The sequence below is a fragment of the Crocuta crocuta genome, unplaced genomic scaffold, assembly GCF_008692635.1.
Source record: "Crocuta crocuta isolate KB4526 unplaced genomic scaffold, BGI_CrCroc_1.0 scaffold193, whole genome shotgun sequence".
NCBI lineage: Eukaryota > Metazoa > Chordata > Mammalia > Carnivora > Hyaenidae > Crocuta > Crocuta crocuta.
Window position 1 is genome coordinate 5,165,807 of NW_027529624.1, and position 25,238 is coordinate 5,191,044.

At 58.1% G+C, this 25,238-nt stretch overlaps 1 protein-coding gene across 3 annotated transcripts in view; it reads left to right on the forward strand.

Moving 5' to 3' along the window:
- Nucleotides 1–25,238, forward strand: part of TOM1 (target of myb1 membrane trafficking protein) — a 39,136-nt gene that overhangs the window by 7,009 nt on the left and 6,889 nt on the right. For 2 of the 3 annotated variants that reach the window (XM_077762034.1, XM_077762036.1), the window contains exons 2-11: nt 8,724–8,808; nt 12,397–12,475; nt 13,365–13,514; nt 13,845–13,979; nt 14,099–14,245; nt 17,083–17,199; nt 19,216–19,349; nt 20,848–20,881; nt 21,210–21,306; nt 22,176–22,296. In XM_077762034.1, the coding sequence (XP_077618160.1) occupies nt 8,724–8,808; nt 12,397–12,475; nt 13,365–13,514; nt 13,845–13,979; nt 14,099–14,245; nt 17,083–17,199; nt 19,216–19,349; nt 20,848–20,881; nt 21,210–21,306; nt 22,176–22,296 (1,099 nt within the window). The remainder of the gene's footprint in view (nt 1–8,723; nt 8,809–12,396; nt 12,476–13,364; nt 13,515–13,844; nt 13,980–14,098; nt 14,246–17,082; nt 17,200–19,215; nt 19,350–20,847; nt 20,882–21,209; nt 21,307–22,175; nt 22,297–25,238) is intronic. The other variant, XM_077762037.1, reaches the window with a different exon arrangement.

Below are 25,238 nucleotides of genomic sequence, written 5' to 3' on the forward strand. Positions count from 1 at the left end.
GCCCCCCTCCCCCGCCCCTCCCCTGCTGTGCTGTCTCTCTCTCTCTCTCTTTCTCTCAAAAATAACTAAACCTTTTAAAAAACATTATTTAAAAAAAATTATTCTAGATGTTTCTGTGAAGGGATTTTTTTTTAGATGAGATTGGTAGACTTTGAGTAGAACAGATTACTCTCCACAGTGTGGGTGGGCCTCGTCTAATGAAGCTATGGTTTTAATAGAAGACTCGCCTCCCGGACGAAGCAATTCCACCAACAGACATACTTTGGACCCGAGCTGCATCTGTCCTCTAGGTCTCCTGCCTCCTGGCCTGCCCTGTGGGTGGCTGTTGGACTTGCCAAGCCCCCACATTCACATGAGCCAATCCAATAAAATAAGTTTCTCTCAACAGATGGAGAAACATGAGAGAAAGAGAGAGGGACCGAGGGTGGAGAAGGACGGTACCAGTAGCATCTCCTGTACTCACAAGCTGGAGGAGAGAAAAGAATGTCACCGCCCGCTTGGCCATTCACGTCAAGCCTCTGCTCTCACAACCTTGCTCCCCCTTCCCCGGGCGGTTTTACCAAACCCTCCTTCACGTAACTGAAACTTTCTTCGGTTAGGTACTATAGTTAGTTACATCAACTTTAAAATTGTGGGTTGCAGAAGTAATGGCCTCCGTGAGGTATTTTAGAGTTCCTCTTTACGGCCTGTGGTTACAGAATGACAGGGGAGAGGCAGCCAGAGTATTGAGGAAGGATGGCTCAGCAACGTAGGAAACTGATGGAACTTTCCATGCTGGGTCCTCAGAGAGTTGTTCATTTGGAACACAGGCCACCAGACACTTTGCTGGCTGGGGGAAAAAAATGGCTTCTGCGTGTACGGGATTTAAGAACTCTGTTTTGTGGGGTGCTTGAAATTTTCAAACATTAATTTGGGGGATGATAGTTTTGTAGTCGATAACATTGGGCTTTGCGATCACTGTGTGCTGGGTAAGATAAAAACACTTGAAATGCATTCTCTTATTTCCTCCTCACACAACCCTGGAAGGTGAGTGTCCTCTTTATCCCCATTCTGCAGGGGAGAAACTGAGGCACCAAGAGTTTAAAGAATTCATTTAGGATAGGGGCGACTGCCTGGCTCAGTCGGTGACGCACGCAGCCCTTGATCTTGGGGCTGTGAGTTTAAGCCTCACGTTATGGGTACATAGATAGAAATAGTTTTGTTTTGAGAGAGAGGGAGAGAGCTGGAGTGTGCACACGAGCCGGGGAGGGGCAGAGAGGGGGCGGGAGAGAGAGAATCCCAAGCAGGCTTCGCAAGGTCAACACGGAGCCTGACGCAGGGCTTGAGCTCAGAACCATGAGATGGTGACCTGAGCCAAAGTCGGACGCTTAAGCAACTGGGCCATCCAGGCACCCCAGCACCCCTCCCCCAGAAAAATTTTTTTTGTAAATAATTTATTCAGGGCCACAGGGCTCGTGAGTGCTCGAGTCAGGGCTTGCTGTGGGATTCGTCTGTGTCCAGATCCCACGCTCTGCACGTTTTCACTTCACTGCTCCCCTTAGAGTTGAAAGGAGCGCGCTGGGCTTCCTCTTGAGTGAAGAATATCCGGATCCATCTGGAATGATATTGTTCGTAATGGTTCTTGCTGCAGCCCCCCACCCGCACCGTTAGCGTAGCCTTTCACTCTCCCACGTGGCAGGAAGTGCAGGTGCTACCACTGTCCTGCCTCTCTTGGTGGGGGCTGGGGGGGGGGGTGGGGCACAGGGAAAGGGTGGACGGGAGAAACTTCTGGAGCCGCCTGACATTCCACCTGTGTCTCCGGCCAGAACCGGGTCACATGGCCACTTCTGGCTGCAGGGGAGACCAGAAAAGCTAAGTTCTGTGGCCAGGGGAGAGCGAGTGCCTTTGACAAGGACGAATTCCGCAGGAGCCGGCTTCACGAGGGGGAGTTAGTAAGTGTCTGACATAGTCGCGGAGCCCATTACCTCCAGCGCGGCCAGGTGAGTGTTCCCACGCTGCTTTTCCAGAAGGAGTGCCCAGCTGGCCCGCGCCCTGAGGGGATCAGTCAGGATGCCAGAGGCTCTAGAGATACGTCCAGAGTGGCCGCAGGAACTGAGAGCTGGTGTGGAAGACAGATTAAGGCGGGGACATGGTACTTTCTAAAAATATTCAAAGGACTGCCAAGTTGGAGGAATATTACCTGCGCAGCAGCTCTTAAGGGATCAATGGAGGGCGAAGGATGGGAGTGTTTCATTTAAATTAAAGTGTTACAGGGGCACTTGGGTGTCTCAGTCGGTTAAGCGTCCAACTGCAGCTCCAGTCATGATCTCACGGATCGTGGGTTCGAGCCCCACGTTGGGCTCTGTGCTGCCAGCTCAGAGCCTGGAGCCTGCTTCAGATTCTGTGTCTCCCTCTCTCTCTGACCCTCCCCTGCTCACCCTCTGTCTCTCCCTCTCTCTCAAAAATAAAGTGTTACAGAGGTTTATTGTCCTGGCGGGTATGACCTCACCCTTCATTCAGTTAGTCATTCAGCAAACACTCACTGCAGGTTTATTGGGGACCAGGTCCCGTCTGATGTACCGAATTCCCAAGCCATGTACTCTCCACCCCGGAGCTCAGAGCCTAAGAAACAAAGAAATCAATTCTGTAGAGTTATTTTCACAGCCCTGCCGAGCAGGACTTGGCGCTGTGGCCTGTGTGAAATGCTGTCAGCCCGGTGAGGGAAGGAGCAGGCCCTCAAGGGGGTCAGGGCAGGCTCCACGTGGTAACCTGACTTTGATCTGGGCTTAGGAGCAAGATTTAGGGTGGGCAGGAGGGCAGGAGCACACTCCTGGGAGAGGCCTGAAGGAGCAGACCCCCAGGGGCATGGGCAGAAGGCAGGGCCTCTCCACCCTGAGCCTCGGGAAGCCCAGTAGCTCCGGTCCCACAGCTCTGTTTGATCCAAAGCTGCAGGGTTGGTTTGATCAACAATGTCTTTTTTTTTTTTAATATTTATTCTATTATTGAGAGAGAGGAACAGAGTGCAAGCAGGGGAAGGGGCAGAGAGAGAGGGAGTCACAGATTCCAAAGCAGGCTCCAGGCTCTGAGCTGTCAGCATAGAGCCCAACACAGGGCTCGAACCCATGAACCGTGAGATTGTGGCCTGAGCCAAAGCCAAACAGTTAAGCGATGGAGCCACCCAGATGCCCCAACAAATGTCTTTAAACACCCAGGCTCTTTGTCCTGAGCTTGTTACCTCCTGAACCCAAGCTGCAGGCACCACATTCCCAGAAGAGAGGAAGGAAGGAGAAGAAGGAAGAAAGGCTTTCTCCTCCCTGAGCTGTGCCTCTGTGTCCCAGAAGGGACGCCTCCCCCCACCGCTGCCCAGAAGACACCCCCCTTCTCCCCGGGAACCAAGGCGGGGCCGCTTGCCCACTTCGGGAGCAGGTGCCAGGGCGGGGAGCGGGCTTGCTGCTCTGGGCACAGAAGGAGGAATGGCTGCTGGGTGGGCCTTGGCACAGGTTGGTGCCAGCTTTGAGGATGACCCATCCCAGCCGCTGGCAGAGCTCCCTCTGCTCCAGCAGCCTCACCTCTCCCCTCCGGCTGCCTCACTGCCCTTGGGACTTTCTCCCCAGTGCCCGAGAGTCACCCTCCAGCCCCTCTCTTCTTCCCGATATCCTCAATGACTCATCATGGATGCCATCATTCCTCAAACGCTGTCTCTCTGCCAAGAACCTCCCTTTTCCACCTGCCCAGCCCACCACCCTGTGCTCTGTGCTCAGCTCAGACGGCACCTCCTCCCTGACACCTTCCCTGTTCCCTCTGCAGGGGCTCCCCCCGCCCCCCCAATGCCCCATCTCCTGGCTCTCACAGCACCCTGAACTGACCTCGACCATGCCACTCTGCTCTGAAAATGTCTGTCCACCTGTCATCCCTGACCACTTCAGGACCCCCTGAAGGGAGGGATTCACTTCTTTGTCTTTGCCTCTCAAGCACCTGCCGCAGGGCTGGGCAAATAGTAGCTACTCAGAGGATGTCGTGGAGGGCAGAGAGGTGGGCGCAAGGGAGATGGGCGGGGAGAAGGCGTACAGAAAGCGATTGGGACGGGGCAGCAGGGATAACAGGCCCTAGGCAGGGGGTAGAGGCAGAGGGCGGGTAGGGAGGGAGCGAGGAGGCAAACGTTTACTTACAGCAAATTCCAAACATCATATCACTTCACTCATAAATATTTCAGTATATCTCCAACGGGTAAGGAGTAGGATTCTTACTTAAAAACAAGCAAACAAGCTGTAGCCGCAGTACCATTATACGTTTGCGGGAAGAAAAAGTATACAGACATGTTTTTTATTTTTTTTTTAATTTTTTTAATGTTTTATTTATTTCTAGGAGAGAGAGAGAGAGAGACAGCGTGAACAGGGGAGGGTCAGAGAGAGAGGGAGTCACAGACCGAAACAGGCTCCAGGCTCTGAGCTGGCAGTCAGCACAGAGCCCGACGCGGGGCTCGAACCCACGAACCGCGAGATCATGACCTAAGCGAAAGTCGGACGCTTAACCGACTAAGCCACCCAGGCGCCCCTGTGGACATGTTTTTTAGTAAGAGTAAAGACTGAAAGGAAGTCCCCACCAGGATGCCTGACTCCTCTGAGTGACACGAGTGGGCAACGTGTCCAGTGGAGAGGCAGCGGTCAGTAAACGTGGTGTAGAAGGAACATGGTTGTGCGCGCTTGCTGGGGTGAGGGCCTCGAAGGAAGGCCTCTGGGGGCCACTCGGAGCCGACACGCCGTGTCATCGTTGTCTTGCCACGGTCCGCTGACTCCGGTGGCGTCCTTCTCCCCTGGGCCCGGGCCATGGCCGGGGACAGAACCAGGTCTGCGGGGCGTCCCTGGCCCTGAAGACCGTCGTCCCTGCTCACAAGCCGCACGGCATTGGCTCTAAGACACTGTGGAGTGTGAAGGGAGAAAAATGTCACCTGAGCCCTGGCACGGTCATCAGCTGTAAGAGCCACCCCAGTATCAGAGGGGGTCAAAGTGGGAAGGGGGAGGGGAGCTCACAATCAGGGAAACACAGTGCGATATCAGGGCAGGTGGGGGGGGGCTCAGCCTTGAACTGGAGCGGGGAGGCGGTCTGGAGGCCGTTGGCCTTGGACAGACAGTCAACAAGCCTCTCCTCCCTGTCCCACCAGAGGGTAGGCCCCGGCGAGGGGGGGAGGTCCCCCAGAGCTCCGGGTCCACCCTAGCTGGGTAGAGGCATCCTTGAAGCCCAGCGAGCGTGAGAGGCACCGTAGGTTTAGAGCCCCCCACTTCCACGCACGGGAGGGACGGTGGGGAGGTGACCCAAGAGGAGGTACACTGAGCAGGGTGCACAGGGCTCAGTGAATGCCAGTCATTTTGCCAGTGTTCTTCGTGATGTTCCCATCACCATGCAGGACGACGGTATAGGTCACAGTGACACAGTCCACTCAGCTGGCAAATACCCTGAGGAGCTGTCACCGGGGCAGAGGCCTTTGAAGGGGAGCAGGGATCAGCCGCTCTGTCTCCTCCCGTGTGCGGGCACATCCAGACCTCACACCCTGTCCCACCTCCGTGCCCGGTCCCTTCTGGCAGGCCGCTTCCCGCTTTGTGAGGGCGATCGTGGCCTCCCCCTGGACCGCCAGCTTGCTGAGGGCAGGACCCGGTTGGTTTTGCTCCCCAGAATCTCCCCAGCACCCGGATGACCATGTGCACCGAGTATGTTCAAGAGGCACATAAGGTCGTGGTTAAGGGTGTGGATTTGGTAACAAGACCTCTCTGGTTTGAATCTCTGCTCTGCAGTGTGGAAGCTGTGTGACCATGGGCAAGTCACTGACCTCTCTGTGCTCCTCAGTTTATTCATCCTCTGTCTTAAGGATTGTGGTGAGAGGTTCGTGTGAAGGGCCAAGTCCCATGATTGGTGCTTGCTGAGTGTCCGGTGAGCGTGCTGGTGGCGATGGGTGTCATCGTCATCTGTGACCAGATGCCGGACCGAATGCAAGAAAGGCGTGCAAGGCAGAAGCCCGCGGGCCATGCAAGAACAAGGCCCCAGTGGGAGGAGAGCGCAGCCAGTCATGGCTGAGGTCAGTCCCAGATGTCCCTCTTGGCCCCTGAAGAATTCGGGATTTTGACCCTCAGGCAGTTGATGGGACTGGAGGTGGGGGGGCGGGAACCCTGGATAGTTTTTAGACAAGAAAGTACTGGTTGGGTTTGTGTTTGAAGAGGCGATGGTGGAGGTGATGGTCCAGGCCTGGGGGAGGTGACAGGGCCTGAATGAGAGCTGATGGTGGGCAACTCGGGAATGCGCTGAGTAGCGGGAATTCACAGACACAGCGGCCCTTTGAGCGCGCAGGGTGGTGAGGAGAGGGCTCTGGCTGCACCCTGCGCACGGGCTGCCGGCTCAGGGGAGGCTCGTGGGGCCCGGCGTCCTCAGCGGCCGCGGCAGGAGCAGAACAGCCCAGAGGCTGGGCCGCCGCAGTCGTGCTCGAACTGGTAGCCGCTGCCAGTGTTTGTGTCCCCCTTCCTGAAACAGCAAGCCAAGCCACTTCTGCGGTCGGAAGCAGAAACAAAACAAATATCCCCGGGTTCCTGTGGGTTTACATTTCTGCCCTGCATGGAGTACGCCTACCGCCTGGCAGTCTCTCTGCGGAAGTGTGAAAACTCCCGGGCCCGCGGGGAGGTGGCCTCCAGGTGGCCGCGAGGCCGCAGCGGGCCCGTCCTGCCCCGGACACGCCTGCGTCCCGCTGAGCTTGCCTGCCTGGACCTTGTACCTCCTCCCCTTCCTCCTCCTCCTCTCCCTGTCGAGGCTGAANACCCCCCACTCCCTGCCCTGCCATCCCCCGGCCTCTCAGTGCCCGCCGCCCCTCACAGCCACTTGCCTTTCCAAGATGACCCTAATCCCTTCTAAAACCGCGACGTCCCTCCCCCGGGAGAAGAGAGGCGCCCCTCATTTTCAGGGGTCCCTGGGGGGCCTAGTCGAGGAAGCACCGACAGGCCTGCTGGTGGAGCCAGGGAGCGGGAGGGGGACAGGCGGACGCTTCCCGGGAGGCTGAGCCCCCTGGCGCCTGGCGGCCACTGTGTGACCTGCCGGCGCCTCAGTTTCCCCGTCACATAGAGGAGGGCAGGGACACACACGTCACCGCCGTGGGAGGATTCCGCCTTGTGCTGCATGAGGACAGCTCCCGGCGCCTGGCGTTTCAGGCTCTGTGACTGGGGAGGGTTGTCACCGAGGGAGGGCGCGCGGGCCAGGCCGAGAGCCGGGGAGCCTTGGAGCCTTCGGGGCGCAGGATGGACACGGTCACTTCAGAAAGGTCACTCTGAGGCAGGAAGGGGCACACAGGGGGCGGAGCCAGGCAGGAGGTGGGGGCAGTGGCCGGCCGGGCAGAGGCGGAGGGCAGGGTGACAGGCGGTCAGGTAGGATAGCGGGTCCAGAGCGGGAGCTGGCGGATAAAATTCTCTGGGAGATTTGGGAGGAAACTGGTCACGGTAGGGCCCCTGGGAAGCGGGCTGGGGCCGGGGAGGTGGGAAGATTTACTCTCCATCGTGTGCCGCCTAAAACCCTTTCACGTTCCGAACTGCGCTAATGATCGAAAGATACCAACTCAAAAGATAACACCGTCAAGAAGGAACATTTTATTTTATTTTATTTTATTTTATTTTATTTTATTTTTATAATGTTTTATTTATTTCTAGGAGAGAGAGAGAGAGAGACAGCGTGAGCAGGGGAGGGTCAGAGAGAGAGGGAGACACAGACTCCGAAACAGGCTCCAGGCTCTGAGCTGGCAGTCAGCACAGAGTCCGACGCGGGGCTCGAACCCACGAACCGCGAGATCATGACCTAAGCGAAAGTGGGACGCTTAACCGACTAAGCCACCCAGGCGCCCCAAGAAGGAACATTTTATTTGCAAAAATAAAACACTGTCTCCATAGTTTGACGTCAGAAGCCGGCCCGCTGAACTCCTGTTCCCACTCATCTGAGCCAGGGCCTCCTCGCTGGTCGGAGGACATGGACGCTCCTGGCCTCACTTGGCAATTTAAGAATTTAGTGACATCACGGAAGGACAAATACTGTCTGATTCCACTCAGATGAGGCGTTCGGGAGGCAGAATCGTAAGGACAGTGTGGTGATGGCTGCCGGAGGGGTCTAAGGAGCTAGAGTTTCAGATTTTCAGGATGGAAAGGGTGGGGACAGCCTGTGGGGACAGCCTGTGAGGACGGCTGTACCACACCGTGAGTGTATTTGATGCCGCTCAACTATAGGCTTAAAAGTGGCTAAGATGGCAAATGTTACACATTTTTTAAAAGAGAAAATAAGGGCACCTGGGTGGCTCAGTCGGTTAAGCGTCCAACTTCGGCTCAGGTCATGATCTCACGGTTTGTGGGTTTGAGCCCCGCGTCGGGCTTTGTGCTGACAGTGTGCTGACAGTGTGGAGCCTGCTTGGGATTGATTCTCTCTCTCCACCCCTCCATCCCACGTCTCTCTCACTCTCAAAATAAATAAATAAAACTTAAAAAAAAATACTTTGAAAATAATAATAATATAAAGTGGAGCCAAAAACCAAAAAAATTGAATGACAAAACGGAACAAGGTAGGGAACGGTTTGCACGCCGCCTGGTCCCTCTTTCTGGTACCCAGAAAGTAACTATCATCCTCCTCTCTGGCCCTTCCCGCCCCGCCCCACACACCTGCACGCGGCTCTCCAAGTCTGTCTGTCCGGGACCCCCCACACCGTGTGACTTGTGGTTTCTCCTCCGCAGAGAAGGCTACAGATGGCTCCCTGCAGAGCGAGGACTGGGCCCTCAACATGGAGATCTGTGACATCATCAACGAGACCGAGGAAGGGTGAGGCCCGCAGGCGAGGCAGGGGCCGGGGGACGGGGATAGCCAGCCGCAGTGTCACCCGCCTCCTGCCACAGACCCCCTCCCCACTCCACCCCTCCTGGAGCGCAGGGGGAGACCCTCCTGTCTTCAGTGCCAGGAGGGCTGCGGAGGTCCTCTGAGTCCCACCCCAGGCAGGGGTGTGGCATTTTAGACCTCTTGGAACGAAGATTCCATCCAGTGCTGTCGTGAGATGGACAAGGGCATCCAGAGAGGCCCCGGGGGGGTGGGGGGGGCACCAACCCACGCGGCCTCCCTTAGGTCACAGAACAGTGCAGAACAGTGCTCGGGGCCATGTCCCAGTGCCGGGAGCCACCAGCTGGCCGTGTCCCACGAGGATGTAGCCCGGTGACGTCCTAAGATGTGTTCTGCATCACATGGGCCAGAATGGGCAGGGAGACTCCCAGCTTTCTCTGAGCGAGGACAGACTTTCATTTCCTTAAGATTTGGAACCAGCAGAGGAGGAGGTCGGAGGGGATCAGGGGACACGGCGAAGGCAGACACAGTGAAGCAGAACTGAGAGCCCATGGGCACTAGCCTGTGCCAAGCATTTCCGGTACACAGGTCCCCCCGGGACACGTGCCGTGGAGGAGGCATCGTGGTCTGCGCTCTTGGTCCCTGACTAACAGGCCCTGACGAGCTGTGTGACCTGGGGCATGTCACTGTACCCACTAGGTCTTTGTCGTCAGAGGTTAAGCTCTTTGAGATTCTCCCAGCAGTAAGCCCAAAGGCCTGAGGGGAGCAGAGAGGGAAAGCGGGGCCACTGTCCTTGTCAGGAGAACCCAGAAGGTGGGAAGAGGCGGGGCGACCACAGTCATCGGGAAGTGCGGCCTGGCAAGACTTTGTTCTGAAAAGTCAGAATCAACGGCTGGAGCAGGTCCCCATTTCCCTCCTCATCTCTCACTGGGACAGTCCAGTTGGTCTGCGGGGTCCCTCTCAGCCAGGTGGTCCCTTTGCGGGGAATGCGGGCCCAGGCAGGGAGCCCCCACTGCAGAACGCAGCGGCCGCAGGCACCTTCCAGCGCCTCAGCGGTGGGCAGGTGGCGGAGGCAGGGCCACCAAGATAAAAGATGGGGGGCGGACATGCTCACGGAGCCCCTGAGAGGGCCTGGGGCTTCACAGACCCCCCTGGAGAAACAAGTCCCCATCCCCCGTGTAAGCGTGTGCGGAGCTGCGGCCCATGCGTGCTCTGGTTCAAGGCGTGTGCGATTGGCTTGAGCACTTCCTGTGTTCCAGGCCCTGCATGAGGCCTTCGGGACGCACAGCGAGCAGAGCAGATGTCACTCTTGGCCTTGAGCCTCTGGTCTAGGTCTGCCAGCCCCCCGACCCCCATGGGTTGTGGCCTCCTTCCGTCCACTGTGGGCTCCTGGCCGGGCATGGGGCACAGCAGGCCCAGAACCAGGGCACACACACAAGCCCGCACTTCTGATTCCCAGTGCTGCGCCCTCTCTCTGGGCCACCCTGAAACGTGGAGACAAGTACCTTTAGAGGATGAGGGGCTGCCCCAGGGCATTGGCTGAAAACTACCCGCACCCTTCCGGGACAGGGGCCCGGCCCGTCAGGGACCATGGCCCCTCACCCGCGTGTCCTGCGCGTCCCGCCCATCACAGCTTTGACAGGCCTTCATGGCTCTTGCCTGCTGCCTGGCCTGCTGCTGTCGCTCATGTCGGGGGACCTGTGTCGGGGTTCCTGACTTTCCTGACCTGCCCTTCACAGGGTCAGCACTGAGCAGACAGATGTGTGGCGGACAGCAGGACAGGCCCCGGGGGGCCACTCCCCACCTAGGAAATGTCACTCGTGCTCCTGTAGCGTCCCAGGCTCTGGGGAGGCCAAGTGTCAAGAGAGGACGCCGTGCCTGCCCTCAGGGGGCATCTTCTTCACCCAGGGAGCCCCGGGCGGGTGCCGCATGGCAGTGCACCCCAGGGAGACGGGGGGCTGGGAAGGAGTCGTGGGCAAGGCGGGTTTCAGCTGTACCTTCACCAGGTGGACATGCAAGTTGGGCCAGAGCAGTCGGGGCAGCACTGATTGGCCTGCACAGTGCTGAAGGGCGGGATGTAGGGGTGAGGCGGTGTGGGTGGGCTGGGCCCATCGCCAAGGCCTTCAGGGCTCCCCCTGCACTTATGTGTTTCCCCCTCCCCCCCACCGTGAGGGCTGGGCCTCTTCAGCCTCTCCCTCTGCCTCCCTGCACGGCCTCCATTCAGTCCCTCCTGCCTCTGCCTGAACTGCTTCCCGCCTCCCCTCAGCTGGCTCCATCTCATCCTTCACGCCCAGCCATGATGCCACCTCAGAGAGGACTCCCCAGACACCCCTCCCTGACACCCCCTCACTCTTACTGCGGGCCCCCCGTCTTTCCCACAGTGATGTGGGTCTCCCTGGTCACGTGGTCCGTAAGAGGAGACCTGCATGTTCACCAGTGGGTGCCCAGCACCCAGCATGGTGCCGGCATGTGTGACTGCTTAGTGAGACTTGAGTGGAAGTGTGGGAGGAGAGAGGGAGTAGCCAGGACGAGGCCCCAGGACTCTGCGCCCATTTTTCAACCCCAGTGTGTATCAGGAGCCCTTGGGGGCGTGATGAGTGCACAGATCTGGGAGAGCTTGGTTCAGGGATCTAGGGTGGGAGCCCCAGGTTTTGCATTTTTGACAAACCATTATACCTCCTCCAAGAGGATTCTGGTGCAAGGGGTCCAGAGAATCTCTGCCAAGTATTCATACCGTATTGCGGACTTAGGCGGGGCAGGCAGTTTGTGTTGTAATTAGAACCTGTGTGTTCAACAGGAAACAGGACACAGAAAAAACAGATGAGTGGTGGGATGGGATGGATGGGCGGATGGATGGATGGATGGATGGATGGATGGATGGATGGATGGATGGATGGATAGGATGGGATGAATGGATGGGATGGATGGATGGATAGGATGGAATGGATGGATGGGATACATGGATGGATGGATGGATGGATGGATGGATAGGATGGATAGGATGGGATGAATGGATGGGATGGATGGATGGATAAATGGATGGATAGGATGGATGGGATGGATGGATAGGATGGAATGGATGGATGGATGGGATACATGGATGGATGGATGAGATGTGATGACATGAATGGATGGGATGGGATGGATGGATGGATGGATGGATGGATAGGATGGGATGAATGCATGGGATGGATGGATGGTTGGATGGATGGGATACATGTATCGATGGATGGGATGGGATGGGATGGATGGATGGATAGAAGAAATGGATGGATGGGATGGATGGTTGAGTGGATAGATAGTTGGGATGGATGGACGGATGGGATGGGATGGATGGATGGATGGATGGATAGATGTGATAGGACGGATGGATGAGATGGATGGATAGATGGATGAGATGTGATGGGATAGATGGATGGATGGATGGATGGATGAATGGATGGACAGATGGAATGGGAGGGATGGATGGAATCAGCCCCGTTTTCCAGGACTCCCTGATCTTAGGTAGGCAGCCCCGTGTGTTGAATAAGAAGGTTCCATTCCTCAGCCCATCCTTCCTTTTGTCCTTCTGCCCAGTCCCAAAGATGCCTTCCGAGCAGTGAAGAAGAGAATTGTAGGGAATAAGAACTTCCACGAGGTGATGCTGGCTCTCACGGTGAGTGCCCCATCTGTCCGTCTGTCCATCCATGGTAGAACCACACCTCCCCCAGGCCTAGCAGGACTCCCAGCCACCCCGGGGCTCCTCTTCCAGGCATTAGGAAGGAAAGGTCTGTGGGCAAAGTGCTGGCCTGTCCACAGTGCTGGCAGACACGGAGCGGCCATTTGGCAAAGTTCTCTCCAACTTCTGGTATGAGGAGCAGACACACTGAGGCTTCACATCCCTCCAGAACCAGTCCTGGGGAGCTCGTGCCAAAGGACCTGCCGGGTGACACAGAAGCTCGGTGAACCCAGACCTCGGCAGGGCGGAAAGTCTGGCCAGCCACACTGGGTTCTGGCTGGCACTTGGATGCCCTGAAAAATGCGCATAAAACAGGTGCTGGTGCCTGAGGACGGGCCAGGAGGGGGGGGTCATCCAGGCTGTTGGAGGGGTTCGCTGCGAGTGGAGACAGAGCACTCTGTCCCGGCCTTCCCAGCAGCACTTTCATCAGGTGAATTGGCTAAACTGACGCATGGGGCACCTCCTGCCAGGAAGGGAGAACATGAAACAGGGAGGGAAGTTCAACGCCTTGTCCCGGGGCTGCAGGGTCACCTAGCGATTATGGAAGTTCACTGTGGTTTCCGCTCGGAGAGCCACCCTCCCTCCAGACTGTATGCAGCTCAGAAGCAGCTTCAGGACAGGCTTCTGTGGGCACTGAGGCCACTCAGCAAGGGGCCACTGGTGAGCACACCAGCCCCCGGGGTCAGGGCACTGTCCCCACTTCTCTGTGTTCCAGGGCTCACTTGAGGGAGCCCCTCCGGTACCCAGCCTCTCCTCTGGGATGGAGGCCGAGCATGCATGCCAGGGTCCTGGGCACCCCTGCTCACGGGCACCTCCTGGTCTCTAGGTCTTAGAAACCTGTGTCAAGAACTGCGGGCACCGCTTCCACGTGCTGGTGGCCAGCCAGGACTTCGTGGAGGGCGTGCTTGTAAGGACGATCCTGCCCAAGAACAACCCGCCCACCATCGTGCACGACAAGGTGCTCAACCTCATCCAGGTGAGTGCGGGCGGGCGGGCCGAGCTCCCTGCCAGCAGCCTTCCAGGTGGGGAGGGGTGGCACGGTGCGGGGGGGAGCTTCGGTCCCCCCCCCCCACCATCACTGCTCTTCTTCTGTTTGCTTCCGTCTCCTCCTCCTACGGGGCCATCTCGGTGTCTGCTGACTGGAGGTCCTGAGCGCGAGGAGGCCTCACTTGGCAGGGGCTGTGTGGGCGCAGTGGTCAGAGGACCAGCGAGTCAGGGAGGCCCTGCTCTCTGGGGGCAGGTGGGAGGGCTGGCGGGGGAGATGGTGAGCAGTGGTTACCGGCCGTGTCCCCTTGTCCCCTCTCAGTCCTGGGCTGACGCGTTCCGCAGCTCGCCCGACTTGACAGGTGTGGTCGCCGTCTACGAGGACCTGCGGAGGAAGGGCCTGGAATTCCCGATGACCGACCTGGACATGCTGTCGCCCATCCACACGCCCCAGAGGGTGAGGAGACGCACCCAGTGGGAGCAGGGGGCGGCGGGGGCGGGGGCATTTCCTCGGTGTTTCCCCAGCTGCTCCCTGAGGCACTGACCTGCCGCACGGATCCCGGTTTTGCCCTCCAGACCGTGTTCAGCTCAGAGGCGCCATCAGGGCAGAATTCTGTGGGCACAGACACCAGCCACGGAGGAGACTCCACCCAGCACCCCACCCCGCTGTCCGTCCCGGCCACGCTCCCCGGTGACACACCCATCACACCAACCCCTGAGCAGGTAAACAAGCCTGAGTCAGAGCCATGCGGGTCAGGGAGGGCCCCTCTCACTATGGAAATCACTGTCCTCACAGCAGCCCCACCGGGTACGTATCATTCTTTCTGTTTCAAAGATGAGGCTTAGATAAACTCGCTGGCCCAGCCATCAGAGACGGCGGTAGGATTCAAGCTCAAGTCTGTCTGACTTCCGGCAGGCTCTGTTCTCCAAAGTGTGTGCTCCACGGAGCCCCTCAGGCAGCACCGGAGAGAATAAATGCCCCAAAAAGGAGGTTTGAGGCACAGTGTAAGATTCCAGGGCCCAGGGCCTGGGGCAGGTTTTCCCGGGGCTCCGTGAGTAGCTCTGCAGTCTACCCACCAGACTCACAACGCACTGACTTAGCTTCTGTCCCTCAGTTTCTTCCTCTGGAGGGGGGGCCAAGGCCACCTGCCAAAACCACCCTCCTGCCCCTTAAGGGATATCTGCAGCCACCACCAAAATAAGCTGGATACATGCTCATTTTATTTATCTATTTCTAAGTTTATTTGTTTAAGTGATCTCTGCACCCAGCTTGGGGCTTGAACTCACGACCCCAGGATCAAGAGCTACGTGCTCTACTGACTGAGCCGGCCAGGTGCCCCAATGCGCTCTCATTTCGGACGTGGCCGTTGGGGTGTGGGCTGAGGCCTTGTGTTGTTGGGGTGCCCACTTTTGAGGTGTGTTATGAACTTTAGACCCATCACACCAGCTAAATGTGAAAGCTTAGCTGTTAAAGGTACTGGCGAGAGAGACACGGGTCTGTGATGGAAAGAAAGTGAAACTTGACCTTCCAGAGTGGACCCACGAATCTCCTGTACTGTCCCTTTGGACTTATGAACAAAGCTGCCAGCAGCCTTTCACACCCCAACCTATCCAGAGAGAAGCTTCTGTACTGGATATCTTACAAGACGTTATAAAATCACCTCCCAGAGTTACAAATATTCCTAGAAATGTTTTCCTAACTGGACATAGAATTAAAGGTATAGAAGACTTGTAAAATCACCCTGTGATCCAAATTTGCCTGAAGCCTAACATCTGCGTGGACTTAGGCCTGATTACATCGAGTGTAAGAAGGTTCTCGTTAAACAACAGGGAGGAGGCGGCGTTTAGTTTCCAGTGCCCCTCTTGTGTCCTGGGGCAGTCAGAGCTTCCAGGCAGCCAGTGATATCACTCCCAGACTCCGCTGTAATTAGATCCCATCTGACCCGGACACACTGGGCTTGTGGTCAGTAGTTTTTCCACTCATTTATACCAAGGGTGTTCATTAAATAGGCCAAACGTACCAAACATTCTGTGGGGTTTGGAAGGTGTCTATGGCCCGTAGTTACTACCTGTGTCTACACCCCCATTTCTTCATCTGTAAAGGCTGGGGTAATGACGTGTGCCTCATAAGAGTGTGGTAACATTTAATTAGCAATAAAAGCCAAATGCTTGGCATTTAGTAAGTGGTTAGTAAATGGCAGGTAGCTGCTGTCACAGGCATCGGAAATTCATATACTGACACTCGTAATCTGAAATCAGCAAGGTCACATGCATTTCTCAGAATGTAAGCCACTTAATAGTGGACCCATGAGGTATACGAATACGAAGGGTTCTTCGTCCGGATTAGTTTTAGAACTTTCATACCGGCGCGCCCCGGTGGCTCAGTCGGTTCAGCGTTCAGCTTCGGTTCAGGTCATGGTATCACGATTTGTAAGTTCAAGGCCTTCATTGGGCTCTGTGCTGTCAGCGGCATGGAGCTCACTTGAGATCCTCTGTCTCCACTCTCTGCCCCGCACGCCCTGTCTCTCTCTGTCTCTCTCAAACCTTTTTTTTTTTTTAAGTCTAAAAAAGAACTTCCATACTGATGCCTTCCTAGACATCCACAGAGCTCCTGAGGAGACCAAGCACCCCACAGAGCCCCACAGCATAAGGCACTGGGTCTGTGGCCCCTTACTACCTCACCCATGTGATTTACACCAATTCCCCAAGCTAAGACCTTGTAACTGTTTGATCACTGAAAAACCACTAACATCCTTTATTTTTTTATTATCTTTTTAAATGTTTATTTATTTTTGAGAGGCAGAGAGAGACAGAGCATAAGCAGGGGAGGGTCAGAGAGAGGGAGACAAGAATCTGAAACAGGATCCAGGCTCCGAGCTGTCAGCACAGAGCCCAATGTGGGGCTTGAACCCACAGACCATGAGATCATGACCTGAGCCCAAGTCGGACGCTTCACCAACTGAGCCACCCAAGTGCCCCAATATCCTTTTAACAAGTGCTAAATCTGAGTTTCACATTCGGGGGTGGGGGGTGGTGAGGAGGTAGCACTCATGCTTGGAGGAGCCAGGACACCAGAACAGACCAGGAGCATGTCCTGTGCTCACAGGAGAGGAGAGGGGAGTGAACTCCTGTCCTAAGGGAGAAGGAGTGAGGTCCTGTTCTGGGCGGGAAGCAGGCTTGCCGATTCCCTCCTCTCCCCTTGGCAGGGAGCTGCCCTCCAGGGCCTCGTTAGCCGCCATCTTGGCCCCAGGAGGTGCTGGAGCCTTCCAGCGGTACTCTGTGGTGTGTATACCTTCAGCTTCTTTCCTTGTGCCCTTCCCTGAACCAGGCTCCCCACTTTGGAGATGGTAACGGTTGGTAGCAGCTCAGTGAGGGGGGTTTCTGGGGGACGGGGCAGGCCCACCACAGGCCTCCTAGTGCCAAGCTGTGGAGCCAGAAGGGTCCTGGCGGGCCGGGCCCCTGGGTGCCACGCCCGGGGCTAATGGCGCCAGCCTCTCCTCGTTAGCAGCAGCGGCCCCGGCCCCCCGGCCTCTCTCACTGGGGCCGACGGTGTGTTTCAGATCGGGAAGCTGCGCAGCGAGCTCGAGATGGTGAGCGGGAACGTGAGGGTGATGTCGGAGATGCTGACGGAGCTGGTGCCCACCCAGGCGGAGCCCGCCGACGTGGAGCTGCTTCAGGTGAGCCCCTCCCCCGCACACTGCAGCCCTCGTGACTCTCTGAACACCTTGGTCACAGCAGGAGGGGTTAGATCCCCGGGCTCTGGGCTCCAGCTACTGGAATCCAGGGCTCCACCGTTTTCTAGTGGGAACAAAATGGCCCCTCTTACGTCAGCTTCCTCATCTGTGAGATTGTTCTCATAAGAGCTTTGAAGGTCTGAGTTTGGCATGAGAATTAAATAAGGCTTTGCCTGTGGAACACCAGCCCTGGGCCTGGGTCAGGGTAGGCCCCCCAGTCCGTGGTATCGAGGAGAAGCTGGGGAGTGGGATTTCCTCCTTCCAGAAGGTGAAGCTTAGCAGGCAGGGGTGGGAGCGGCGCTGGCTTTGAGAGGGCAGAGCGGGTGCTCCCGGGCCCTCGGGCAGGTGCGAGCCCCGGCTTTCCCTCCATGTGTCACATGCATTCCCACAGTCCCATCCCCAGCTGTGGAGGTCAGGTCACAGAGGTGCCAAGAAAGCTCGGCAGGGTGGGGGTGGGGGGGCAACACCCAGGAGTCACAAAGTGTGGGTGACGGGTTGACAGGAGGACAGCCCACAAGCAGTGAGCACTTCCCACGCACCAGGCTCTCATGTAGACACTTGATACCCCTTCATGCTTCACTCCGTCCTCAGCGCACCCAGCAATAGGTGGGCCCTCTCATTATCCCCGTTTCCTGGATCAGCCAACTGAGGCAGAGAGAGGTCATATACTGTGTCCAGGGTCACGTGACTGGTAAGCAGCAGAATCTGAGCCCAGGAGACTAGCTCCAGCTGCTGCTCTTCAGCTGCCGAGAGGGGTGGGTAAGGAAGTGGGAACAAAGCCACAAGTGTGCTTGGTCACCGGAGGAAGAGAGGGGAGGCCCACAGGGTGTTGAAAGTCATCAGGCCCGCCCTGCCCCACGGTAAAGGCAGATGAGGAAATCCTAGGAGGGGGTGGGTACCGGGGTCCGAAGGAGAACCCAGGTCAGTGTTGGGGCAGCGTCTGGTCTTCACGGGGCCTCTAGGAGGAACGTGCCGGCATGTGGCCACAGTCCGCAGTGCCGATGACCGTTTGAAGCTCGGGACCTCAACCCAGGCACCTGTGCATTCATGGCAGGTACCTGCAGAAAGAAAAAGTCAGAGTCTTACAAATGAAAAACTTAGAACACTGTGGCTGTTGATTTTTTTTCTCTTTCCCAAAGGAGTTTAAACATGTAACTTGCTGATTACAAGTCAGTCACAGACGTGGCGGCTGAGTGAGCGTGGGGTCCTGGAACAGGAGGGCTTTAGCGGGAAAGCAGCGACGCTGAGGAAAGTCTGGAGCTGAGCTCATAGGGCTGGGCTGGTGTTCACTTCTTCGCTTTGACGAATGCCAAACTGAGGAGAAGCGGGTGAAGGGGTTACAGGAACTCCACTACCTGGGAACATTTCTGCGAATCTAAAATTATTCCAAAGTAAAGGAGTGTTTAAAAAGAAATCAGTGAAAAGAATGAGGCAGGAATTCAAAATCGGGGTTTGCGGATAAGAGTTGGAATCCTCTAGTTCATTTCTGTATGTTTTGGTGACAGAAAGATCCCAGCCACTCAGGCGTTGTGGTTTGTTCTACTGGCCCCTTGGGGTCTTGGGTGTTTTTTTTTTGTTTTTTTGTTTTTTGTTTTTTGGTTTTTTTTGAGAGAGAGAGACAGCGTGAGCAGGGGAGGGTCAGAGAGAGGGAGACAGAATCTGAAACAGGCCCCAGGCTCTGAGCTGGCTGTCAGCACAGAGCCCGATGCGGTGCTTGAACCCACGAATCGTGAGATCATGACCTGGGCTGAAGTCAGATGCTTAACCGATTGAACCACCCAGGCACCCCCGGGTCTTGGTTTTTCAACCGAGCAAAGGTGGCAACAAGAAGTTGATTACGAAGTCTGCACGCGGCCACTTAGGCCGGCAGCCCCGCCTCACATGTTGCTTGTGTCCTGCATGTTCAGTATTGGTGTAGATGGCTGCGGCCATCGTCCTTCCTCCCTCTTCCCTCCCCAGGAGCTCAACAGGACGTGCCGCGCCATGCAGCAGCGGGTCCTGGAGCTCATCCCCCGAATCGCCAATGAGCAGCTCACGGAGGAGCTGCTCATCGTCAATGACAATCTCAACAATGTGTTCCTGCGCCACGAGCGGTAGGCCAGCTGCCCCCCCCTCCCCTGGCGCCCTGGTGCCCTGTTCACACCGGCTGACCTCCTGTGGTCTCCCTCCCTCCTTCCCAGCGGGGGGCTGGGGGGGGGTGCATGAAGTCTGCCCAGCCTTCCAGCCACGGCTCCTCTCCCTGCCAGAGTCCACCCTGCCCTGCGTGTCCCTGGTGTGGGCCTGGTCTGTCCTGGCTGGCTCACTCTGCCACCGCCCGGCCCTGGGGCTGTGGACCAGTTACTTGACTTAATTACGGCTCTTTGACTCTTTGACTGCTCACTTAAGCAGGAAGATAATTTATCAGGAGAATAGCCTTTACGAAATGGGAAGCTTTCAGAATCCAAAAAAGAGTGAAACAGTGAGGCCTCCCAGCAGAGCGGGCAAGAAAGATCCCAGGGCGGGTCTGGGTCTCGGGCAGCAACTCCTAGGCCACGTTCCCTAGGATGTTGGCATCAGTAAACGGGCCTCATGCGGTTGCCCATACAGAGAAGGGGTGGCAGGCTCTCTGTGTCTGAAAACCAGGTTCATTGTAGTCTCTGCCTATGGGGTGACAGCAATACCTATAAGCACTTAGCAGCCAGGGGTGTCTGGGGCATGACACAGTGCAGCCTTCTCCAGCCCTCACGTCTTTATCCTTCAACAGACACCAAGTGATTCTGAGTCCACTGAGAGTGGGGCGGGGTTCCCGGGGGCCGTGTCTACCCGGCCCCTCCTGCCCGCTAGCTCAGTAGAATAGAGGAGTCCCTTTCTGCCATTTTGGGGTGTGGGCTAAGGTGGCCGAAGGGCCCAATCCAGGGATGACTGGGACCCACTGACACCCACTGGCATCAGACACGGCCTGATATCGCATGCCTGCTGCCTCTCAGTTCACGGTCATGCTCAGGGTCTTTGCCAGGCCCTTCCATCGGGGAGGCAGGGTCCACTGTCATCCCCTTATAATAGACGAGGCTGAGGTTCACAAGGGAGGTAATATGCCCACGGGCACTCAGTAAGTGACAGGGCCGAGACTCGACAGACCACGGCCTTCTCCGCCCACCTCAGCAGCCCCTTGGTGTGTCGGCGGCTAGTCCAAGTGGCTCTGTAAAGCAGTGTGAGAGAGGTGTGTCTTCTGACACCACTTCAGAGAGCCGCTGACACGCACACGTGTGTAAGTGAATCACCAGACACGTTTCATGGAGCAGAGCTTACCTTCACCGTGTGCCATGCGTCCTCAGTTTCCTCTCTGTTCTGGCCTGTTCCCGCGTGTTGCTGGTCATGACCGGAGTGGCCAGGCGATCAGGGATTCCAGCTGGGACACTCTGGCCCGTGAGCGAGGGGCACTGTTAACAGTTCCCCAGGGACACCCCGGCAGGGATCCACATCCCCGGCCTGAACCGGATCTTTCACCCTAATTGTGACCCAGCAGGTGGATGGGAAGGCCTGCAGTGTCAGGAGCTAGGCCTGGACTGGGCCTCTCTATCCCTCTGACTCATCTCGTTTGTGTCTTTGTAGGTTTGAACGGTTCCGAACAGGCCAGACCAGCAAGGTAAAGGCGCTTTTCTGTGACCAGATCGTGCCCGTGCTGAGGGGGAAGAGGAGGGCTGTGCTCACCTCCCCCCCCACCCCAGACATCCTGCACAGGATGTGCCTTCCTGTCCATACTCCTAGAGGACTCCCCTTCTAACTTTTTATGTCCCTGTCCCTTTAAGGTAACTAAAGCTCAGCCACCAGCTAATGCCCAAGGGTCTTCTCCAGCCCCTTGGGGTGCAGCTGAGCTAGGGGCAGAGCGGGGAAGACTCCCCAGTTCCCAGCCAGAGCTGCCAGAGCCCTGGTGGCACAGCCTGCAGCCACGGTGGCCTCTCGCTTCTCCCCAGGCCCCACAGGAGGCCGAGGCGGCGGCTGACTTGATCGACATGGGCCCTGACCAGGCACCGCCCACCGGCAGCCTCTCGTCCCAGCTGGCGGGAATGAGTAAGTGCATGTGGGGGTTCTGGCCAAGGGCACAGGACGGTGCTGCGGGCACCCCTGCAGTTTGGGGGTGCCCTCTTAGACGGTTGGGGCCGGAGCGCCGGCAGCAGAGCTTGGCCCAGACCCCGCCTCGCTGGGCTGACCCCCACTGCAAGGTCGGGCAGCCAGGACCAAACACATGGGGCTCTCACCCTCACAGCCCCCAACTCCCGAGCCCCCTCGGGCCTCAGGGGCCCACTGTTCTGCAGTCTCCCCTCGACACTGAGTTCTCCATGGTGCGTGCCCCCGGGGCGAGCATGGGCGAGGCACTTAAGTGCCCCATGCCCCCTCCCCTGTGTAACGGGCGGGAACGGGCCCTTCCTCACAGGTCGTCGTGAGGACCGGGCAGGCTCACCATGCAAGGGCCCGAGACGGCGCCAGGCCGGGGTGGGCTCCCAGGACATGCTAGCAGGTGTCATCACTGTGATTAGTTCCCACACTGCTGGCTGCCTGCTTGTGCCGAGCCAGGAAGTACGTCACAGCCCGTCGTGAATCACTGACGCCAGGCTGTTTGAAAACTCGGCTGTGCCGATGACCGGGAGCTCCCTGCACAGCCGTGTGCCGTGCCAGATGCTCTGGGCAGCGTTCTACCCGTTCTCACAGCTGCCCTGGGAGGGGGCTGTGACTCCGCCTTGGGCAGAGGAAGTCACGTGCCCACAGCCCCTCAGACAGCAGGGACCCGGCGGCCCCATCCATACACCCGCGCTGGCTCCCCTGACCTGCCCCTGCCGGCCCCCTTCTTCTCCAGAACCATCCATGGGCCTGGCAGCTCAGCCGCTACTCAGTGTGCAGGGACAGCTGGTGTCCCTTCATGTCCCTTTCTGTCCCCGCAGACCTGGGCTCCAGCAGCGTGAGGGCTGGCCTGCAGTCTCTGGAGGCCTCGGGCCAACTGGAAGGCGAGTTTGACATGTTTGCGCTGACCCGGGGCAGCTCTCTGGCTGACCAACGAAAAGAGTGAGTGGCCCGGCCCCACCCTGTCCCCTGCAGTCTGGGCTCCCCATCAGGGCAGAGCCTCTCCGGGCCCCTGCACCCAGCTGCTTGGCACGCCGTGTGGAGGGACACATGGCCCGCTGTCCGCACCCCCTCAGGACGGCAGAGCTCCCTCCCCCTGGATCGGTTCCTAGTAGCCCTGACAGCTCTGTGGCCAAGAGGCAGACTTTGTGCCCCACAGGCAGGCCTGGGTAGGAGAAGGGCCGTCTGTGGTTTGATGAGCAGCTGTGAGCCGGAATCTCACATAATCTGATCAGATGAGGAAACTGAGGCACAGAGAGCCTGAGTCATTTGCCCCAAGCCAGGCCATTGACATGTGGCAGCACTAGGTTGAGAGCCCAGGGCTGCTGGCCCAAACAGCGACCGTCCCAGCCTCTCCCCACCGCACTCGAGGCCATGTACCAGACCACTCAGGGCAGGCAGGGAAGGTCCCCGATAAAACCTCAGGGACTTGTCTAGTCATTTCTGTTGATGCCTAACCACCCGGAAGGTCCCCACAAGTCGCCGTTGCCCTCCTCAGGTCTGCTCCCTCTGCCCCAGGCCTGAGGTTCTGTCCTTTCCTGGGCTGGGGTTTTCAGGGAGGTGCTTTCGGCAGTCACGGCAGGCCCCTGGCTCGACCTCTCGGGACTGGCCCCACACAGGCTTGTCAGGGGAAGCAGTTTGCTTGGTATTGTCAGCCCTTTGCTCGGGACTCAGGACTGCACTGCAAGCAGCCAGGATTTACACCCAAGGAAAGTTCTGGATTAAGGGGCTCCCTCAGCAGATGCCCCAGCCTCCTCGGTGGTCATTCAGGTCACCTGAATGGCCTTTGGCCTCCCCACCTTGCTCTGTCTCTGGGAACTGTCAGTGGGCCTCTGAGAGCCCAGCGACACCCTGTCCACACCACACATCCAGGCCAAATCAGATAGACTGCAGCCAGCCTGGCGGCTCTGTGGGGTCACTCAGCCCTGGGCTGCGAGCGGTCTCTTTAGTCCGGGCCTCCTGCACTCGCGAGGCCCAGGGCTCAGGGACCGGCAGATCACAGTTGCCATGGAGTTCGGGGTGCGGAGAGGCCGCTGTGCATGTGGAAGCTAATGGGTCTGCTGGGATCTGCAGCCAAGAGGGCGGCCGCCCGCGAGGCCCCAGCAGGTGGCACACTGGTCACACCCGAGGGCCCCTGGCGGTCGACCCGGCTCGGCTCACTGTTGCTGTTACTGCTTTGAGGAGCGGGCCCTGGGGGACAGCAGAAAGCAGCCCTGACGCCCACAGCCTCATGGGGAGTGAGGTGTACAGGCGGCCGCCACGCAGTGCCTATTGCTGGGCATGCCGGGCACTCTGGACACACACGTGGTGGCAGGCGGCTCTGCAGAGGGTGCTCAGGGCTGGACCGCAAGACAAGGTGTCAGGAAGGCCATTTAGGGCCAGAGGAGCAGTGTGTGCAAAGGCTCAGGGGCAGGGAGAGCATGAGATGCTGAGGGCAAGAGGGGCACATCTCAGGCCTTGTCATGTCACGGGGTCCCCTGCAGGGACGAGAGTGCCCTGGCATCAAGTTCCTCTTTCCTTTGTTCTGCTTGGTAGTCCCTCCCTTGGGCTCTGGCTGCGTCTTGTAGCCCTGATGGCCTGGCTGGCCTGTGGACCCCCTCGCCCTGGCCCCTGGGGCTCTGGAATCCTCGGAGGCCTTTTCTGCCCATCGGGAGTCAGGCCCACACCCCTGCTGCCTTCCCGGCCCCCGCTTCCCTCCAGCCTGTGCCAGCTCTGCCTCTGCTCCCCAGGAAGCCAGCTCCTTGCCAGCCACACCCCGACCCCGGCTGGCACAGCCGTGGCCTCTCCAGCCAACCAGGCCAAGGAGAGCAACAGGAAGAGTCTCTCTGAGCCAGCGCAGGGCCCCCTAGCCAGGGATGCTCTTCTGTGCTGTCACCCTGGGGACACGCCGCCCTTCCTGCCCAGAGCCGCTGTCGCCCAAGTGGCCCTGGGTCCAGTCCCTGCCCACCAGCCTCGCCACAACCCTCTGAGGCAGGGTCCTCCTCCCTCCTGCACTGGGTGTGGGGTAGGAGCTGCCCGGCCCAGCGTCTGCTGCTGGGTGTGGGCCTTGCCGGCTTCCGCCATCCGGGCGTCTCCCGCCTTCACATTCTTCTTCTCTATTGTTCTTTCAAGTGAAGAAAAGCAGCGATTGCTATACATTCCTAGCTCCGAACATGCCTTATTCTGCCCTTTTCCACAGTGCACCTGCCACGTCTTAGATGAAGGGACCGCAACGGGGCTACTTGCATACCCAGTGGGCGGGCCCTCCCGGGGTCAGGACGCATGGCTCAGTCTTAGACATCACGTCCTCCTCACCAGCTCTCAGGGCCTGGACTTAGCCAGGGATACCAAGCTGCTCGCCAGGAGGGCATGAGCTCGCCGCCCACCACCCTGGCTTTGGGGTTGGCTCCTGCCCAGCCCTGTGGGTCCCCCGTGTGGCGACGGGCCGGAGCCGCAGAACTGCTGGACGAGCTGATGTCCGCGCTCTTGCTTTTGCGGCCAATTCCATGGGAGGGAGCGGACGCTAGTGCTCTCAAAATGGCTGCCTGGGAATTTAGGGGTCTTCTTCCCAGAGGCCCTTTGAAGTGCCAGTCTCCCCCATTCCCAGGAAGGCCATTTGGCATTGCAAAGGTTTCAGTTGATAGGGTCTGGGTTCCTGAACCCTCGAGCTGCCTACCTCCCCGCCCACCGACCCCGGATCTGCAGGGCTTTCCCTTGGCGATGGGGATTCTGCAGCTCACTTCCCCTCAGAACTGGACCGAGCCCGTGCCGAGGCCTCCCCTCCGTCAGCTGGCGCCTCACAACAAGAAGAGCAGCTCTTTTCAAGAATCAAGGCTGAGTGCCTGAGGCTGCCTCTGACATCTCCCTGGAGCAGCCAGGAGAGACCCCCCCCCAGCCCCTCGCCC